General features: G+C 36.4%; 1 protein-coding gene across 5 annotated transcripts in view; it reads right to left on the bottom strand.

The window, feature by feature from the left end:
* RNF111 (ring finger protein 111) overlaps window positions 1-17,259 on the bottom strand; it is an 81,891-nt gene extending 64,632 nt beyond the window's left edge. For 2 of the 5 annotated variants that reach the window (XM_081226788.1, XM_081226789.1), the window contains exons 1-2: window positions 16,707-17,259; window positions 15,751-15,797 (exon numbers count right to left, since the gene is read on the bottom strand). In XM_081226788.1, the coding sequence (XP_081082914.1) occupies window positions 15,751-15,797; window positions 16,707-16,715 (56 nt within the window). In that variant the 5' untranslated portion in view covers window positions 16,716-17,259. The remainder of the gene's footprint in view (window positions 1-15,750; window positions 15,798-16,706) is intronic. The other 3 variants (XM_081226790.1, XM_081226791.1, XM_081226792.1) reach the window with 2 other exon arrangements.
* Window positions 17,260-17,994: the final 735 nt, after the last annotated feature.

Genomic DNA, 17,994 nt, shown 5'->3' with positions numbered 1-17,994 from the left:
ATGAAACAAATGAACGTATCTACGAAACAGAAACAGATTCACAGGCATAGAGAACAGACTTGTGGTAGCCAAGGGGCGGGGGTGTGGTCGGGACGCAGTGGGAGTTTGGGGTTAACAGATGTAAGCTATTATATATAGAATGGATAAACAACAAGGTCCTACTGTATAGCATAGGGAACTATATTCAATATCCTGTGATAAACCATAATGGAAAAGAATAAAAAAAAAGAATGTATATATATGTACAACTGAATCACTTTGCTGTACAGCAGAAATTAACAAAGCATTGTAAATGAACTGTACTTCAATTAAAAAAATGTATTTCTTGGGTTAAAATGTTCAGCAACCATGCATTAACAGCCAATATGTACACAAAGCATTCATGTACCCAAATGCATGTGTGAGTGTGTTTTATCACTTTTTTGGATATAAAGAGTGAAGGAAAGAAAACTTAGTAGTAGTAGTACTTCCAAGCACTAAAGGCTACAGCGTCTTAATCATTAATTATGTACGACAACTACATTAAGACAAAACACTAGAATTAAGCCATTTGTTCTTATACAAACTAGGAAATCTTTGGTCCCAACCTTGACAACCTTGGTTTGGTGTTGGACCATAACAAATCCCCTTCAGCTGGAATGTATGCCAAATCAAAAAATTCATGTGCTACGGACTGAACTGTGTCCCCTCAAAATTCGTATGTTGAAACCTTAGCCCCCAGTACCTCAGAATGTGACTATATATAGGGCCTTCAAAGAAATAATTAAGGTTAAATGAGGTCATATGAGTGGGCCCTAATCCAATCTGACTGGTGCCCTTTATAAAAAGAGGAAACCTGGACACTCAGAGAGACACAGAGAAAAGACCATGTGAGGATACAACATGAAGGCAGCCACCTGCAAACCAAGAAGAGAGGCCTCAGGAGAAACCAAACCTGCCCACAACTTGTTCTTGGACTTCTTGTCTCCAGAACTGTGACAAAATAGATTTTTGTTGTTTAAGTCACCCAGCATGTGGTATTTTGTTATGGAAGCCCTAGCAAACAAATACACCATGCAATGAACATTTCCTAAGTGCTAGACTGTCCCAAATATTGCAAATACAAAGATGAATAAGACGCAGACCTGTCCTTAAAAAGTTACAGACCAGCAGGTAGAGAAACCTATCAGTAGGTAGTTAAAATACAGTATCATGAAAGAGGTATGCACTGAAACAAACCGGAGTAGAATTTAATTCAATTCTGAAGGGGAAGCTGTACCAAGGAAGGTTTTCCAGGAAGAATAAAAGGAAAAATAGTGAAATGGGAAGAAACAAGACTTGATTACCCTATTTCCATGGCAGAAGTTCTCTGAATGAACCACAAATTTAATGATGAAGTACACCTACAAAATTTTAAAAAACAGTGATCTGAAAGACAACATATGATCTTCTGAGAGACAACATATAATCTTCAAATATGCCATTCCACTTCAAACAACTATTTGTCTAGAATTACTGTTAAGAAGAAAAGGAGAAAGTAAGATGACTTCTTGGGATACTTTTCAGCATATGAAAGAATAGACTAAGGTCCACAGAATTACAAGATTTCCCCCAGAATCTGTCTTAATTTAGTATGAGACGGAGGAATCTACTTCACAAGAACTAAAGCCCTATGTTCTGCCTTCATTTCCACCCTTAACACTAAGCTCGCTCCCTACCACTCTAATCAGGCAGCACAGTCTCAACTTCATTACCTTTCAATAGGTAGAGAAGAATTGTAAGCTACAATACACTTAGAAGTTAAAACAGAATAAAGAGCAATCCCAAAACTTGTCTGGAATATACAAATAATCAGCAACATAAAATGAGCTGTATAATTAAAAATTAGCCTACAAGGTGCATTCCAAAATCTGTTTTTAGCCATGATTTCACATGAGGGCATAAATGGAATGTTCACCATAGTCTCAAGTGACACAAAGCTGAAAAAGGATTACATATAAACCGAATGACAAAATCAAGACCTGAAAATAAAAGCTTAGAATGAGATGAGCAAAATCATTTAAAAACAAAAACTTTAATTAATATAAAGTACAACTAAGTTTACCTTATATACAGATTAAAAACATAGGGGAGGAATTTTTTTAATGTGTTTCACTGAATAATTTGCCTAAAGTCAATAACTGGGTAATATTTAGAGACATTCAGTTACAAATGCTCCAAGTTCTAATTTTGGTCTAGTTCTACAAAAAGAATATATGATATAACCATCTTTTTTTTAGCCTCAAATATCTAAGTTTTCTGGTCTGAATTTATCAAATTTAAAAGACATTTTCATAAATCATCACCATCTGGTCACTTCTGTGAAAGTGGAATGGAAAAAAGTGAGTTCTACCAGCATCTTCCTCATAAAGACACTCACCTTCACAAGGATTGTTCTCTAGCCACCACCCCAAAATTTGAACAAAGAAATCCTCCCAAAACTACTAACATGTAAAAGTAAAATGTATGACAATAATAACACAAAGCACAGAAGGGGAGCAAAGAATAGACTGTTGTGTTTCTTACATTATACATGAAAATAGTCTATTATTCCTAGAAGGCAGACTGTGAAAAGTTAAATATGCATAGTGTAAACCCAAAGAGACCATCAAAGATAAAAAATAAAACAAGTAGGTATAGCTAATAAGTCCATAGTGGAAGTAAAATGTAATGCAAAAAAACAAAACACAAAAACTAAAAAAACCTCAAGACTAAAGGGGACAAGAGAAGGGGGGGGAAAGGAACAGAGAATAAATGGGACAAATAGAAAACAAATAGCAAGATGACATTAAAGCCCAACTGTAACAAAACAGGGTGCTATTGGCATACAGATAGACTGGAAAGTCCAGAAATAGCCTCACACATATCATCAAATGATTTTCAACAACAGTGCCAAGATAATAGGGAAGGAGTAAGTCTTTTCAACAAATGGTGGTGGAACAACTAGTGAGCTGTCTGGGAAAAATCTCAACCCCTACCTCACACCAGATACAAAAATTAACTCAAAACAGATCACAGACTTAAACCCAAAAGCTAAAACTTCAAAAAGAAATGAACAGAAAATTTATGTGACCACACCATGGGCAAAGATTTCATAGAAAACAAAAAGGACTAAACATTTTTTTTAACTGATAAACTAGACTTTATAAAAATAAAAGCCCTCTATTCTTCAGAGATACCATTAAGAAAACAAAAAGGCAAGACAGCAAGCATAGGACAGAGAAAATTACATATACATATATATAATTTACATGTATATACAAATACACACCCAATTTGAATCCAGAATATATGTAAAACTTTCACATCTTAATAAGACAACCCCCCCAAAAACAGGCAAATAATTTTTAACATTTTTCTAAACATATACAAATGGCCAGTAAGTACATGAAAAAATGCTCAATATTTTCAGTTATCAGGGAAATGCAAACTAAAACCACAGTGAGATACAACTGTATACCCAATAAAAGGCTAAAAGACTACAAAGACCAAAACCACCAAATGTTAAGGATGTGGCACAACTGGAACTCCACATACAACTCTTAGTAGCTGCTAGTAAAGTCACACATTCATCTAACCTATGATCCAGTAATTCCACACCTAGGTTGGAAAATACAGGTATACAAAAAGATTTGTATGTCAATGTTCAGAGCTTTACTCTTAAGAACCCAAAACTGGGAAAAGCAAATCTCCAACAAGTGAAAAGATAAACAAATTATGATATATAGGTACAATGGGATACCAAACAGTAACAAGAACAACAGCAAAGAAGGAACTATTGATACAAGTAACATTACAGATGACTCTCAAAAACATCCTGCTAAGGGAAGGAAATCAGATATGAAACATCTATCTATACTGATTCCATTTATATGAAGGTTTGTGCATTTCATTATATAAGATTTGTGCATTTCATTGTATGTATGTAATTTTACTTCAAAAACAAAGAACTGTAAACAAGTATTCGACTCTAGTTAATGACATGGAAGCTGAATTTGTTTAGGGGTAAAATGCACTGATGTCTTGCAACTTAATTTGCAATACAAAGCCAAACAAAACACCACACACACCAATAAACTTGACTGATGAATGGTTAGAGGAATGGATAGATGGAATGTTATGTGATAAAGCAAAAAAGCAAATTGGTAACTGTAGAATCTAGGTGATAGGGAAATGGGTGCTTGCTGTTCAATTCTTTCAACTTTTATATGTTTGAAATTTTTCACAATAAAATGCTAGACAGAAAATATTTGATGAGCAGAAGCCAGACACAAAACAGTAATATTACATGATTTGTATGTATATGAGGTTCTAGAACAAACAAAACTAATCCATGATGTCAAAAATCAGATCAGTGGTTGCCTGGGACAGGAGATAGGGATGACTTATTGCAAAGAAGCAAGAAAGAACTTTCTAGGGTGATGGAATGTTTTATGTCCTGATTGGGGTGTTGGTTACATGGATGTATATATTTGCCAAAACTCACTGAACTGTACAGTAAAATGTGTGCCTTACACTTTTTATAAATTATACTTCAATTGATTTTTAAAATATCTTCACTACAGAAAATCTAGAATACACAGAAAAAGCACAGAAAAATTAAGTCCCTCCTAGTCACACCATCCAAATAAAATAACACCATCCTTCCCTCTCTTTTGACAAAGGCCATGCCCAGTGGAAATAAAAATACAGCTTACTGTTTTCATTAAAGGTATTACAGAAATTCAGATTAAGCCCCTGAATTTTGGAATTCCTTTCTCATGTGACTCAAAACCTAATGAACTTAAATCCCTTCAACTCCATCATTGCTGTGAGTCTTCATCAAGTTACTAACCATCCTGTGCCTAAATTTCCTCATCTGAAAAATGGAAATATTTACCTCAAAAGGTTATAAATTTTAAGCAAAATAATGTATGCACATACTGGCTTTCATTACTGCTTTTAAAGCTAAATAGTCAACTAGCTTTTAGAAATCATCTTGGCAAAAAAGTCCACAATCTGCCCCCAATGAATTTTTCTTTTTTTTTTGGCAGGCCTTCAGTTCTGTAGGTACACCCACCTCAAGTTAGTCTTATTCGAGAGAACCTCAAATTCTTCTTGCAGATCAGACCAAAACCCTGAGTTGTTAAAAGCCCCAAAGCAAAGGTTTGGGTAACAAAATAAAAATAAAACAGAAAACTAGATTAGAAAAGGTGGCAGCTACTTTGAGAATGTAAGAGCTAATATGCTGAGCAAAAGTGTCCAAGGGAACAATTTCTCCCTGAATGAAGTCCAAGTGTACTTAGATAAAAGTTGTTTTTGCTCTACCTATGTGATCTAGGGCAAAATATGTAACCTGGAGAATATTAATTAAATAGTATGTTCTAAAGAATGAGAAAAAGAGTCATAAGAGAAAAACCAGGAAGAGTTACTGACACTTTAATGACTGAAGGTAAAGGCTGAAAACTGGATAGGGGAACACCTCTAGATAGAGAGCACACTAATATAAATTCAACTATATGAAGAAAAAAAAATAAGTTAAACCATACAGATTATGCCTGCTATTCTGCTCAATGAGTGTATGCCCAAAATGAACACAAAAAGGTAATATTTTACTACTCTCTAGTTGGTCTTACTTCCCATGTGCCTCTCATGATATAAGCATCTTGCTGTGCTGTCAGATTCTAATGTTTAGAGCCATTTATTTTTCCCATAACATGGACCACAAACATAGCTTACAACTTCATCTAGTGTTTAACAATGAAACGTGATTTGTTCCAACACTGAAGGAAAAATAGGATGTGTTGGACTTTCAGAGACTGTATATCTATATTTTATATTTTATGGGCAACTTTAGGGATTTCCAAGGTTATTTGGACCAAATGACATTTCTGTCTTCCTTGAATCTGTGTATTCAGACAGCAAGTGAAAACCTTTGTGGCAAAAAGCAAAAACAGCAAGCTATTAAACAATCCCAGGGTACTGGTTTGGGGAAACCAAGGACTTATTATCCAGTATACTAATGTCAGCTACTTTACTCAATAAACCTTTTTTAGTTTTTTGTTACCAGTCACTGCTCAAGGTGATAATTTAAAAGATAGTTAAGATGTTACCCTGTTCCAAGAATTTCAAGAATTTCATATTCTAGATAAATACAGTAATCCTAACCTTAATGTGGATTCCTATACATGTCTAGCCTACAAACATTTACTCATATACTTTTTGGGCAATCTTCAGAATTTTGGTTTCAATATACATAAACTGTGACTTCTTGTTGGGGAAGAAAGTGGCAACTGAAAAAGAGGCAACTGAGGGTTAGTGAAGATGACAGGAGGAAAAAGAAGAAAATCTTTTAAATTGAAACTTGTTCAAGATAAAGGAAGATGACTGAAAAGTAAGTCGAGGCATTAGAACTGCTACCCAGAACTGCTATCTATGAGGAAAAATATTCACTCACACTGGAATAAAATGGGTAAATGCAAGTCTAGGAAGAAGGTTTCAGAAAAGATCTATTCAGTTCTAGCAGGATAATTACAAGTCAGGTTATCCAAACTTTTTCTATCCCAAGCATCTGAAATCAGATCAGGATCTGGAAACAGGTAACAGAAATGAATTTTACAGTAGTTTATTAACATTTTAGAAGATACAATATCACTGATAATACATTAGCTACCATTTATTTATGTATTGTGGTCATTCAATAAATATTTATTGAGAGCCCATTACAAGCTGGGCACCATTCTAGACACTGGGATCAGCAGTGAACAGAACACGGAAAGTCTCTCATGGAAACTGCATGCAAATGAGAACAAATAAGACACAAGTAGACAAATAAACAATCAAGATAATTTTAGAAATATGTGCTCTTAAGGAAATAAAACAAATGGTAAAGGTTAACCATCAACAGTCTCCTCACTAAGAAACTAAAGACACGAATCATGAGAAGGAACCAGCCACCAATCAACCAAGCCACGAAGTTCTGGAGGAAGAGCATTCCTAGCAGGGGGAAACAGTAAGGAAAGATCATGTAGCAGGAACAGGCCTAACATGTACAAAGAACAGAAAGAAGGGGAGTGGGAAGAAAAGGAGATGGCACACAATAAGCATTTTTTAAAAATATGTGCATGCGCACACACACACACAGAGGAACTAAAAGCAAGTATGAAACAGCAACAAAATCCAATCATCTGACTTCCAAGCAATTCCAAAAAGAGAACAGAGGAAAAAATGACTAAGTAGTTATCAAAGCTAATACAAGAACATTTCCTAAAAATGAAGGACATAAACCCTTTCTACCTTTGTCCTAAGAGACTACCATTTTCTCCTCCACTCCACTCCAGCCGCAACAGCTTCTTGGCTATTCCTCTGCCGGCCAAGCATACTATTGCTATTCAATCTGCTCGGAATGCTTGTCCCCAGGATATCCATAAAGCTCTCCTACCTGCTTCTTTTGGGTCTGTGCTTAAATGTTTCTTTATCCTTGAGACCATCCCTGACCACCTTATACTTAAAAAGCTAACCTTACCCCCATCTTCTTTTTCCAGCTCAGTTATTTCCATAATCACCATCTGTAAAATTTACTTGTTTTCCCACTAAGGCCAAGACTTTGATTTTCATCATTACTGTGTTGAACACATAGTTGGCATTCAGTAAATATATGCTGAATTGTTATTTAAAATGTGCAACATTGTATCCTTTGATCTACTTTATCCATTTTAACATCAGTTTGGACATTGTGACAAGAAACTACAGTGGAGTTTGAAACAGACTTGCAATGAATCTATAGATCAATGTGAGGGGAACTGGCAATACTGAATCTTCAATCCATGAGTGTGACTCATCTTCACATTTATTTAGACCCTCTTTAATTTCTCTCAGCCATGGTTTGTGGTTTTCAGTGCAGATGTCATGTACATCTGTCATTAAGTATTCAATTTGTTGATGCTATTATAAATGGCATTTAAAAAATTCATTGCTTAATGGTTACTAGTATATGGATATATTGTATCAACCCTGCTAAATTTGCTAATTAATTCTAATGATTTGTTTATAGATTCCTTCAGATTTTCCTCATACACAATCACGTTACCTACAAGTAAAGATATTTTCACTTCCTTAATAAATAAATAAATAAATAAATAAAATATGCAACATACTAGACCATGGAGTTAAAGAAACCCAGAGACCTTTATCAATTAACTGACTGTGAATCTGTATAAAGAATAACAAAGCCTCTCTTAAAACATTTATATTCTTACAGTAAAAGGTTAAACTGATATTTATATAATAAAAGAGTAAATATGAAGTATGTTTTTGAAAAACAAAAGAAATAAAATAAAATAATCTAAAATTGTGATACAACTATATTGGGAGAAACGGTAAAGAGAGAAGTGTGAACTCCTTTTCCATAAGCAGTCAAAAGGTAATGCTTAAAACTGCTTAACCCTCTGGATTAACCAGCTGTAGCAGCAGTTTTTAAACTTCTTGACTTGTGAACCCCTTTTCACTCTTAAAAATAATTGAGGAACTCAAAGAGCTTTTATTATGTGGGTTGTATGTACTGGTAATAATATTATAAAGGGAAGTTGGTAAAAATTTAAATTTTTTATTTAAAATCAGCAAAGGTAAATCCACTCCATGCTAATAAGTAACATTTATGAATGTATTTTTCCAAAAAAATTAGTAAGAATGGCACTGCTGTACATTTTTGCAAATCTGTTTAATAGAGAAACCCGATTTCTTATATCTGCTTCTGTAGTCAATCTAAAATGAAATTCCAGCTTCACACCAATATGTAGTTGATAAAAGAAGGAATATTTTTAATAACCTTTTCAGATAAGTGTGGATATTATTCTTCTTTGATATTAAGCCAAAACTTAACAAGCGTAATTCTGTAAAGGTTAGTTGCAAGGTGGACTCTGAAACCATATCAATGAAACTTTCCAGACCATTTCATTTAAAATCTATTGATCAAAAAAAAAAAAAAACTATTGATCTATCTTCCACTTAAGTAGGCCCTTATACCCACAGCATGATTCTGTTAATATCATGCATTGATCTTTTGAAAAAAGTTGGTCCACCGAGTTATGAATATCTTCCAAACAATGACACATTTCATTATAACACAGCAAATAAAAAAAATCACATTTGTTAATATCACCAACAATTTCATCAGCAAGGTCCTGAGACGTTGCCAAGATCACAGTGGCAGATATGTTTTCCAAAATTCTAATTTCTGCTTGAAAGCCTTAATTTTATCCTGGCAATAAATTCTGTTGGTTGTTTTCCCTGAAGTGACAGGCTCACTTCATTTATTTTTGAGAAAATATGTACAAATACCCAAGTTTAAATAACTACATTTTGTCATTCTTTCAAGTAAAAATAGTGTTCCATGAAAAAAGTAACTAGCTTGCTAGTTGGGCTCGCAACTCAATCACACGAATATTTTTCTTCAAGACAAACATCATACTTTGGTATGCAGCAGAAGTGTCGTATAACATTCTTCTCATTTTGTCACATGAAATATTAAAAAAACATGTACTCAAGGATCAAGATTAATAAAATTAACAAGTTTTACTGCTTCATGGAGGATATTCTTAAATGAAACCAGGATTTTTTTCCCCAACCGTTAATGTATAGTGATGAAGAATATGACTATTAGTACAATTTTTGCCACTGTCTTGATATGCACTGCAGGGCCAGTAGTTTTACCCATCACTGTGTTTGCACCATCAGTGCAAATGTCAACAGTGCAAATGTAACAAAGAAGTTAGTATTATTATGAAATAGTTTCAAACCAACAGATAACTTGAAACATTTGAAGACCCCCCCTCAAGACTCCACAGACCACAGAGAACCACTGCCCTGGAGATACATATAAACTAAGAAGAGGGAATATGTCTCCAGGGAAAAGAACTGGGTGGTGGGAAGACAGGGATGGTAAGAAGACTTATCTTTCCCTGTATACCCTTTGTACCCTGTGAATTTAGTATCCTTTGTATTGATATGTATTTTATCTTAAAAAAATAATTATTTAAAAAACAAAAAATGTAAACTGACATCTAAAGTGGCTAAGTAGATACATAAGCATATTATTTAGAAATATGAAGGTAAATACCAAAAGAAAAAAAATTTTTTAAGAGCTGAAAGTGTTCCCACTTAGGAAGTGGAACTAGGAGATTAGGAGGGGTAGCAGAGGGGACTGCTGTTTTTTTCACTATAAGCCATTTGGAACTAACTTTTAAACCATGTACAGATGTCAATTGGTTCAAAAATAAAAATCATTCAAAATACTGCCAGGAAAAATACTTAAAAGTTAAGTTTAAAAGACAAATAAAGCAAATACCAATGCAAAGGTGAGAGAATGGCTGTGAAATATACCAAGATGTTACAATAACTGCCTGGAATAATGTGCCTTTGAGTTCCCACTCTTATATGAAATATCATTCTATATTACAATAAAAACATTTTCATTTAAAAAGCTAGTTAAAAAGCAACAATTTCCTCAAACCAAAATGTCTGATGACTCAGTTAAAAACAGTTAAGGGGGCTTCCCTGGTGGCGCAGTGGTTGAGAGTCCGCCTGCCGATGCAGGGAACACGGGTTCATGCCCCGGTCCGGGAAGATCCCACATGCCGCGGAGCGGCTGGGCCCGTGAGCCATGGACGCTGAGCCTGCGCGTCCGGAGCCTGTGCTCCGCAACGGGAAAGGCCACAACAGTGAGAGGCCCGCGTACCGCAAAAAAAAAAAAAAAAAAAAAAAAAAAAGTTAAGGAGGGACGTCCCTGGTGGCGCAGTGGTTAAGAATCGCCTGCCAATGCAGGGGACACGGGTTTGAGCCCTGGTCTGGGAGGACTTAGTTGCAGAGCAACTAAGCCTGTGTGCCACAACTACTGAGCCTGCGCTCTAGAGCCCACAAGCCACAACTACTGAGCCTGCACTCCAGAGCCCACAAGCCACAACTACGGAGCCCAAGTGCCACAAGTACTGAAGCCCGCGCGCCTAGAGCCTGTGCGCCTAGAGCCCGTGCTCTACAACAAAGAGAAGCCACCGCAAAGAGAAGCCCGCGCACCGCAATGAACATTAGCGCCCCGCTCGCCGCAACTAGAGAAAGCCCGTGCGCAACAATGAAGACCCAATGCAGCCAAAAATAAAAGAATAAATTTAAAAAAACAACAACAGTTAAGTATATAAACCTTAAGTCATTTTTTAACAGTTAAGTGGTTAAACCCTCCCCACACACATATACATACACACACACACACAAGGTAACATAAAATAAAATAACCCTTTTTTCTTCTATTTCATTTGATCACGATTAAGATCAAATTAGAACTTATGTATTTGAAAAAGAAAAGAATAAAATAATTGCTTTATGGTAAATATAATTGCTAAATCTTATGTAATTACTTCATAAACAAAATCTTCAGAGAAATACAAACCCACTATCAAAGTCTAATTTAAATTTAGTTTCTCAAAAGATGTCCTTATCCAGAAAAGAAGAGATTATTTCTATATATAAATAGATAACTCAAAAGCAAATTGGATTCCCCGCTGTAAGGACCCAGGGCTCCCTGGAGAATGGCTGATTCCAGGACTGAGATGTGCAAAAAGAGAGGAAATACTCCAAAAAAATTATGAGAGTATGTCAAAAAGACATAGAAGTCAGGGTAGAAAGGCTCCCACTGGACAAACCTGGGACAATCTGATCATCAAAATAAATAAAGGCAGTAATGGAGTATAACCCATTAAGTAAGATAGGAAGTATTGATAATAGATAGATAAAAGGATGCTTCTGCCTTAAAACAGAACGCCTACTGACATAAAGAAACGGAGTCAGAAAATAACCATTTTGCAACCATCAATATAAACATCAGCACAGGCAAGAATCATCAATGGATGTTAAATCCAGGAGGGAAATTTGATGAAAATACAGATCTGATTAGAAGCAGGATATATGCTCTATCTCAAAGTTATCCCCACAGACTGCTTATTAGGTGAGAGGGGAAAAATAATAACTATACATTCCTGTGAAGAAACCAGACAACACTGTGACCAGGTAACTAAAAATTAACATCACCAATGAGGGGCAGACTGATAACAGGTACTTCAATATCATACCCTGAGAAAGATACAAAATCCCCCGCTGGGGATGCATAACCTAAATCTAATTACAAGGAAACATCAGACAAATCCAAATTGAGAATACTCTATGAAATATATAGCCTGTATTCTTCAAAAATGTCAATACAATGAAAGAGAAAGGCTAAGACACTGTTCCCGATGAAAGGAGACTGAAGAGATATGACAACTAAATGCAATTTGCAATCCTGGCCTGGGTCCTATGGGGAAAATGCTACAAAGGAACAAATGCTATTACTGGGACAAACTGACAAACCTGGAATAGGGGCTATTGATTAGATAGATTAGATAATATAGTATTATCAATGTTAGATTTCCTGAATCTGGTAACTGTATTGTGATAATGCAAAAGAATACAATACACAGTGAATATTTAGAGACTTGGGTATAATACATTCAATTTACTTTCAAGTGACTCAGAAAAGAGCATTAAAGCAAATGCAACAAAATTTTTAAAACTGGTAAATCTGACTAGAGGATATTGAAGAGTTCTCAGTACCATTTTTTAAACTTTAGGTTTGAAATTCTTTAGGTTTGAAATTATTTCAAAATAAAAAATTTAAATAAAGGCAAACTGGGATGTCAAAAGGTGGTAAAGTAAAAAGGTGATTTATTCTGATGTCCTATAGCACATATGAATACGGGAAATGAATACAACAGTGACTCAGACTGGCACACAGCTGCATACAGAACTTCCTAAACTCTCAATTCTCTAGAAAAAGAAAAAAACAATTTTTTTTTTGGCCACACCATGTAGCATGCGGGATCTTAGTTCCCCAATCAGGGATTGAACCTGTGCCCCCTGCATTGGGAGCACAGAGTCTTAACCACCAGACCGCCAGGGATGTCCCAAGAAAAATATTTGTTTAGTAACCACATAAACACTAAGATGCTGATCCTGTATACCCTCAGGAAAACACAGAAATCTATGATTTCATGTTAACACAGTCCACACTGAGGGACTCTCGATGAATGTTTAGAAAGAGGAACAAAAGTCTACATTTTATCAAAACTGGGAGGAAGAGAAAAAAAAGGAGAAGACATCTAAATAGGGTATAAATTATTTCAAGTGCACTTTAAAGTAAGAACATTTTCAAACCTCACAAAAGGAGAACAATATTATTACTACACATATACCTATCACTCCAATACAACAATTATCAGGATTATTCCACACTTGCTTCATCTAACTCATCTCTCCCATCCTTTCTTTGCTCTGAAGTATTTTTAAACGAATACCAAATTTCTCTTCCTCATTTTTCAGTCTCCATCTCTAAAAATGGGCATTTTCTTACATAAACATAATGCCATTAGCTTCCCTCACAGAACTAACAGTAATTCCTTGAAATCATCTAATACCTATCCACATTCAAATTTCCTCCAAAGTGCTTCAAAAATTACTTTCTACAGTTGGTTTGAGTCAGGATTTAAACAATGTCAACACATTACATTTGGTTACTACACATAAATATTTTTAACCTTCCTTTTACAATTGTCTATCAGTAATTATGAAAAAGCCTAACAGACAAACCAAACAATTAATTCACAATTGTAGATTCTCCAGAATCAAACCCAATCTAATGTATTTACTGTGCTTTGTCTGCAGCACTCTTCCTCCAGATTGCCACTATGGCCGACTCTTTTTAATCACTGATCGCAAATCAAGTATTACCTCTAAAAAGAGGCCCTTTCTAACCTCTCAATGCACAGTAGAGCCCCATTTTCATTCTCTCCATTACATGCTCCTATTTTCTTCATGGCACTTACCACTACATAAAGCTATTCTGTTTATTGTTTCCCCTAATAAAATATCCACTGCATGAAGGCAGAGTGCCTTCTTCACTGAAGACCAAGAATAATGCCAAGAACATGAGACAATCAATAAATACTTACAGGATGATTAAACAGTAATGCAGTACCTCTATCTAAAATGTAAGCTCAGTTTAGTATTTGTTTTTAAACATTTGTAGCTCACTCACTGCTCACGTCATGGTATAAATTGAGTACCTGCAGAAACTTGGGCCAGCTGTTACCAAAACACTATGGGATGCAGCAAAGAAAGAGCAGAGGTGTAAGGCATTCAAATGCATTTCTGGAAATTCACTGAACAATGATTATGGGTTTCTGAAAGAAAAATTACTCAGGATGATTTAAAGAGCATTACCAGGAGTAAAAGTTTCATTTTTTAGTATCATATGAGAGCTAATCATGAGTAATATCTACAATGGGACAGAAGCATTATCTAGAACAACAAACATGGCTCAATCATTTGTTTTGTTTTGTTTTTTCCCCCCAGTCTCTAATATATACATACCATGAAGGAATTAATACTCTCAGTATAGCATTTCTTTCTGGGGACTGGATCATGATGAATACGATTAATACCAAAAACACCTAACTAAAAATGCAAACCATTAAAATTGGGACCTAGAGAAAACTAGAGTTACCTATCCCACACTTCTCATTTAACAGTTGAGAGAGATCTGAAGCCCCGGATGGATGGTCATCCAACAAGTCACAGATCTAATGAATAGCAAGCAAAGCTAGATTTAAAATCCAGATATCCTGTCTCTAGCCCTACACTCTTTATGTATAATAATGTCACCCATAGAATGTTAATGTCAAGTTATAACATACTTTACCATCATTTTTAGTACTGTCACTTTTTTTTTTCCTATTCAAATCCTAGCCACCAGGGGAAACGTCAAAACAAGGGCACATATAATTACGCTCTAAGTAAAGCATGTTACAGAAACCCCTCTTTGACAAAATAATACAAGAAGCATCTAAAAAATTTAATTGGTTTGATTCAATGAGGTTTTTATTCCACATTTTAAATTTTAAAGTGAAAATAACTATTTAGGAATATCTGCTGACTATTCCTTTGCTTTAGATGAGTAAATTGCTGACCTCTTATCTTAAAGATCAGTATAGCTATTTTTCAATTATCTGTAGAAATAGAGTACTGAAGTGAAATCTGTCAAGGTATAACCTCCACTGCAATGCATTTTTCACCAAAATGAAATTATTTTTACTATATCTTTCATCAAAAACCAACTCTAGTGAAAGAACAAACAAAAGGGAAAAAGTGACAGAAGGATCCATACACACAAGATACAGCTTCCCTGATGTACAAGGAGAAACTCTAATCTTCCTAGTTTCCCTACAATATTGTTCAGACCAATTCATAAATACCTTCACCAGTTCTTAGAATACTACTCTGAATTGTAGAGGCAAACAAATGCACAGGAGAGAGATGTCATTTGTCCAAGGTTAAATGACAAGAGATGGCCAAAAGTAAAATAATTCAAGGCTTTAAAAAAAAACAATTTAAGATTCTTTTCAGAGTGAAAGGGTTTCTTTCTCACCCTACTTGTTTTGTCTCACAAACACGACCGAACACTACTGTTTTGTATGAAAAAATAACCTGGTTCACATTGACATGAAAATTTTTACTAAAAAACATATAGTAATGAAATATCAAAATGTAGATTTTTCACCCTAATAAGACCAAGTAAAACCAGTATTATAAAACTTCTATGTAATACCTTAATCACATACTAACATTTGAAAGCAATGACACAAAAAACAAAAATGGGAAAGGAAATGGAACCTTAGCTTATCTTTTCCCCAGTCTGTTCTTTTTGGTTGAAGAGGTCCCTAAAACAAGAAAATTAAACATAAAACACCAAATGAAATAAAGTTTGGGTTAAGTCAGGTTCAAAAAGCTTTATGAACTATAAAATGAAGTCTATGTCAGCTGGCATTTTACCACCCCAGCGAGTTCTAAACTCATACTGCACATAAACCAAGAAACAGGAAAGCATGCAATACAATGGAATCACCCCACACTACAAACATGAACAAATTAAATGAATACCTTATACTTCCTGGTATTTTTTAAACGTTAAAACTTAGACGTGCGTTAAAAACTTATCTGTAGAGATCTACTATAACCTATTTAAGAACTATGGTGACAAACCTCTATTTCTGCAGCACAAAACAAATATTTCCAACTACAACATTGTTACTGACTCTGATAAATTCTCTAAAAACAGTAACAAAAATATCAAGCTTCTTTTTTAATGACCAACCAGCCAACTCTATACAAAATCTGACGGGTCTGTATCTCAGCTGTTCTGCGGTCTACGTTTCCTTGATCACAGAAGAAGGCAACTCCCTAACCGGCAGGGCTGACTTAGCGCCCTCCAACACCCGGGGTGCGGGTTACCTTCATCACTCCATTGTCAAATCGCACTCCCACGCCTCAGTCCTCAGCCCCCATCCTAAGACTCTAGGGAGAGTCGAAAAAGGGAAAGAAATCCCTTCACCCACAACCCTTACTGAGGGGGGTGGGTGTGTCTGTAGACAAATGCTTTGCTCAAACACAACTAAATCTTCTGCGGAGACCCAAACCCTAAGTCACTACGGAGCCAGCAAAACCGGCCGGTCGCCGACCCCAGCCTTCCGCGGCCGCAGCCCTTCCTCTTTCTCCCCCTCCAGCCCGGCCCCTCCCCCGTTGCGCGCACGCGCGGCCTCCAATCGATCCCCTCCCCCCGCCCTCCTTACCTTAATCATTAGCAACCCTCTTCCCAGGCTCCGGGAATCACTGGCCCAGGAAGGAAGACAGGAGATATAAGTGGGGAACAGGATGCGTCGAGAGCCAGTGATCCGCGCCTCGAATGTTGGCCTAATAGGCCCCTACAGTCAAGAGCAGCGTCTGTCACCGCCACCAAAACTGTACGAGCGGCAGCGCCTGGATCGGCCCAGCTGACCCGGCTTGGGTTCAGAATGCCTAATTTGGTCCCACGGGAACTCCTTCCCCGAAGCTGCGGGCGTTTCTATGCTGCGCAGACCGATCACCTCGCCACCGTCGCCGCCACTGCTGCTGCTCTCCGGCCGCCGCCGCCTAACCAATCCCTCCTCTACCGAGCGAGCACGACACTGGGGGCTTTACGACAGTTCGCAAAGTGAGAGAGCGGTAGCCTTCTCGCCTCCGTTAACATCTGTTTGTTTCTGCGCTTGCTCAAATTCTCGTTTCTCACCGTGCCGCCCCTTCTTCCCCGAACCTTCCCCTTCGAACTCGCTTGATCAGTCTGTTGGCGTAACCGAACGATGTCATAAAGCTCATTATTTTATTTTCCTTGGTGAAATGCGGTATTTAAACAAAATGCTGACTACGTCTTGGCTGATTTTTTTCATAACTAAAAGTTACAACTAACCACAGAATTATTGACAGTACTTAAGGTAACAAATAAAAACATCGTGGTTTAGTGTCTTTCGCAGCAAATGATACTGAAATCATACTTGCCAATGACATGGAGATCATGGTACCTCACCGTTAAGGTGACTTTGCTTCCGAAATCAGATCAAAAGTGGTGATAGGTATCCTGGGAACTAACTGTACAATCACATACGCCTTCTTACTTATTTTATAAAAATCAGTAGATAGCAAATGCTTCATTACGTGCATTAGGAGGATGTAGGGGGAAAGGATGTAGGCTTTGGAATCAGTCAAACTTCCTTTCAAATCTCAGTGATGCCAGACTTAGAGAATGAACTTATGGTTAAGCAGGGGAAGGGGGGGAATAGACTGGGAGTTTGGGATTGACATGTACACACTGCTATGTGTAAAATAGATAACCAACAAGGACCTACTGTATAGCACAGGGAACTTTGCTCAATATTCTGTAATCTAAATGGGAAAAGAATTTGAAAAAGAATTCTAAAAATTAAAAAAAATCCCAGTGATGCCAATTAACAGCTAGCTGTTTAATTGATTAGACCTTTGTAAATCTGTTTCCAGAAGGAAGGATGGGAGAGAAGGAGGAAGGGAGAGAGAGGGGGAGAAAAGAAA

This window comes from Mesoplodon bidens, assembly GCF_964165515.1.
Source record: "Mesoplodon bidens genome assembly, chromosome: 3".
Classification (NCBI taxonomy): domain Eukaryota; kingdom Metazoa; phylum Chordata; class Mammalia; order Artiodactyla; family Ziphiidae; genus Mesoplodon; species Mesoplodon bidens.
Note: the sequence above shows the minus strand (reverse complement) of the source record. Positions and strands in the feature narration are given on the sequence as shown.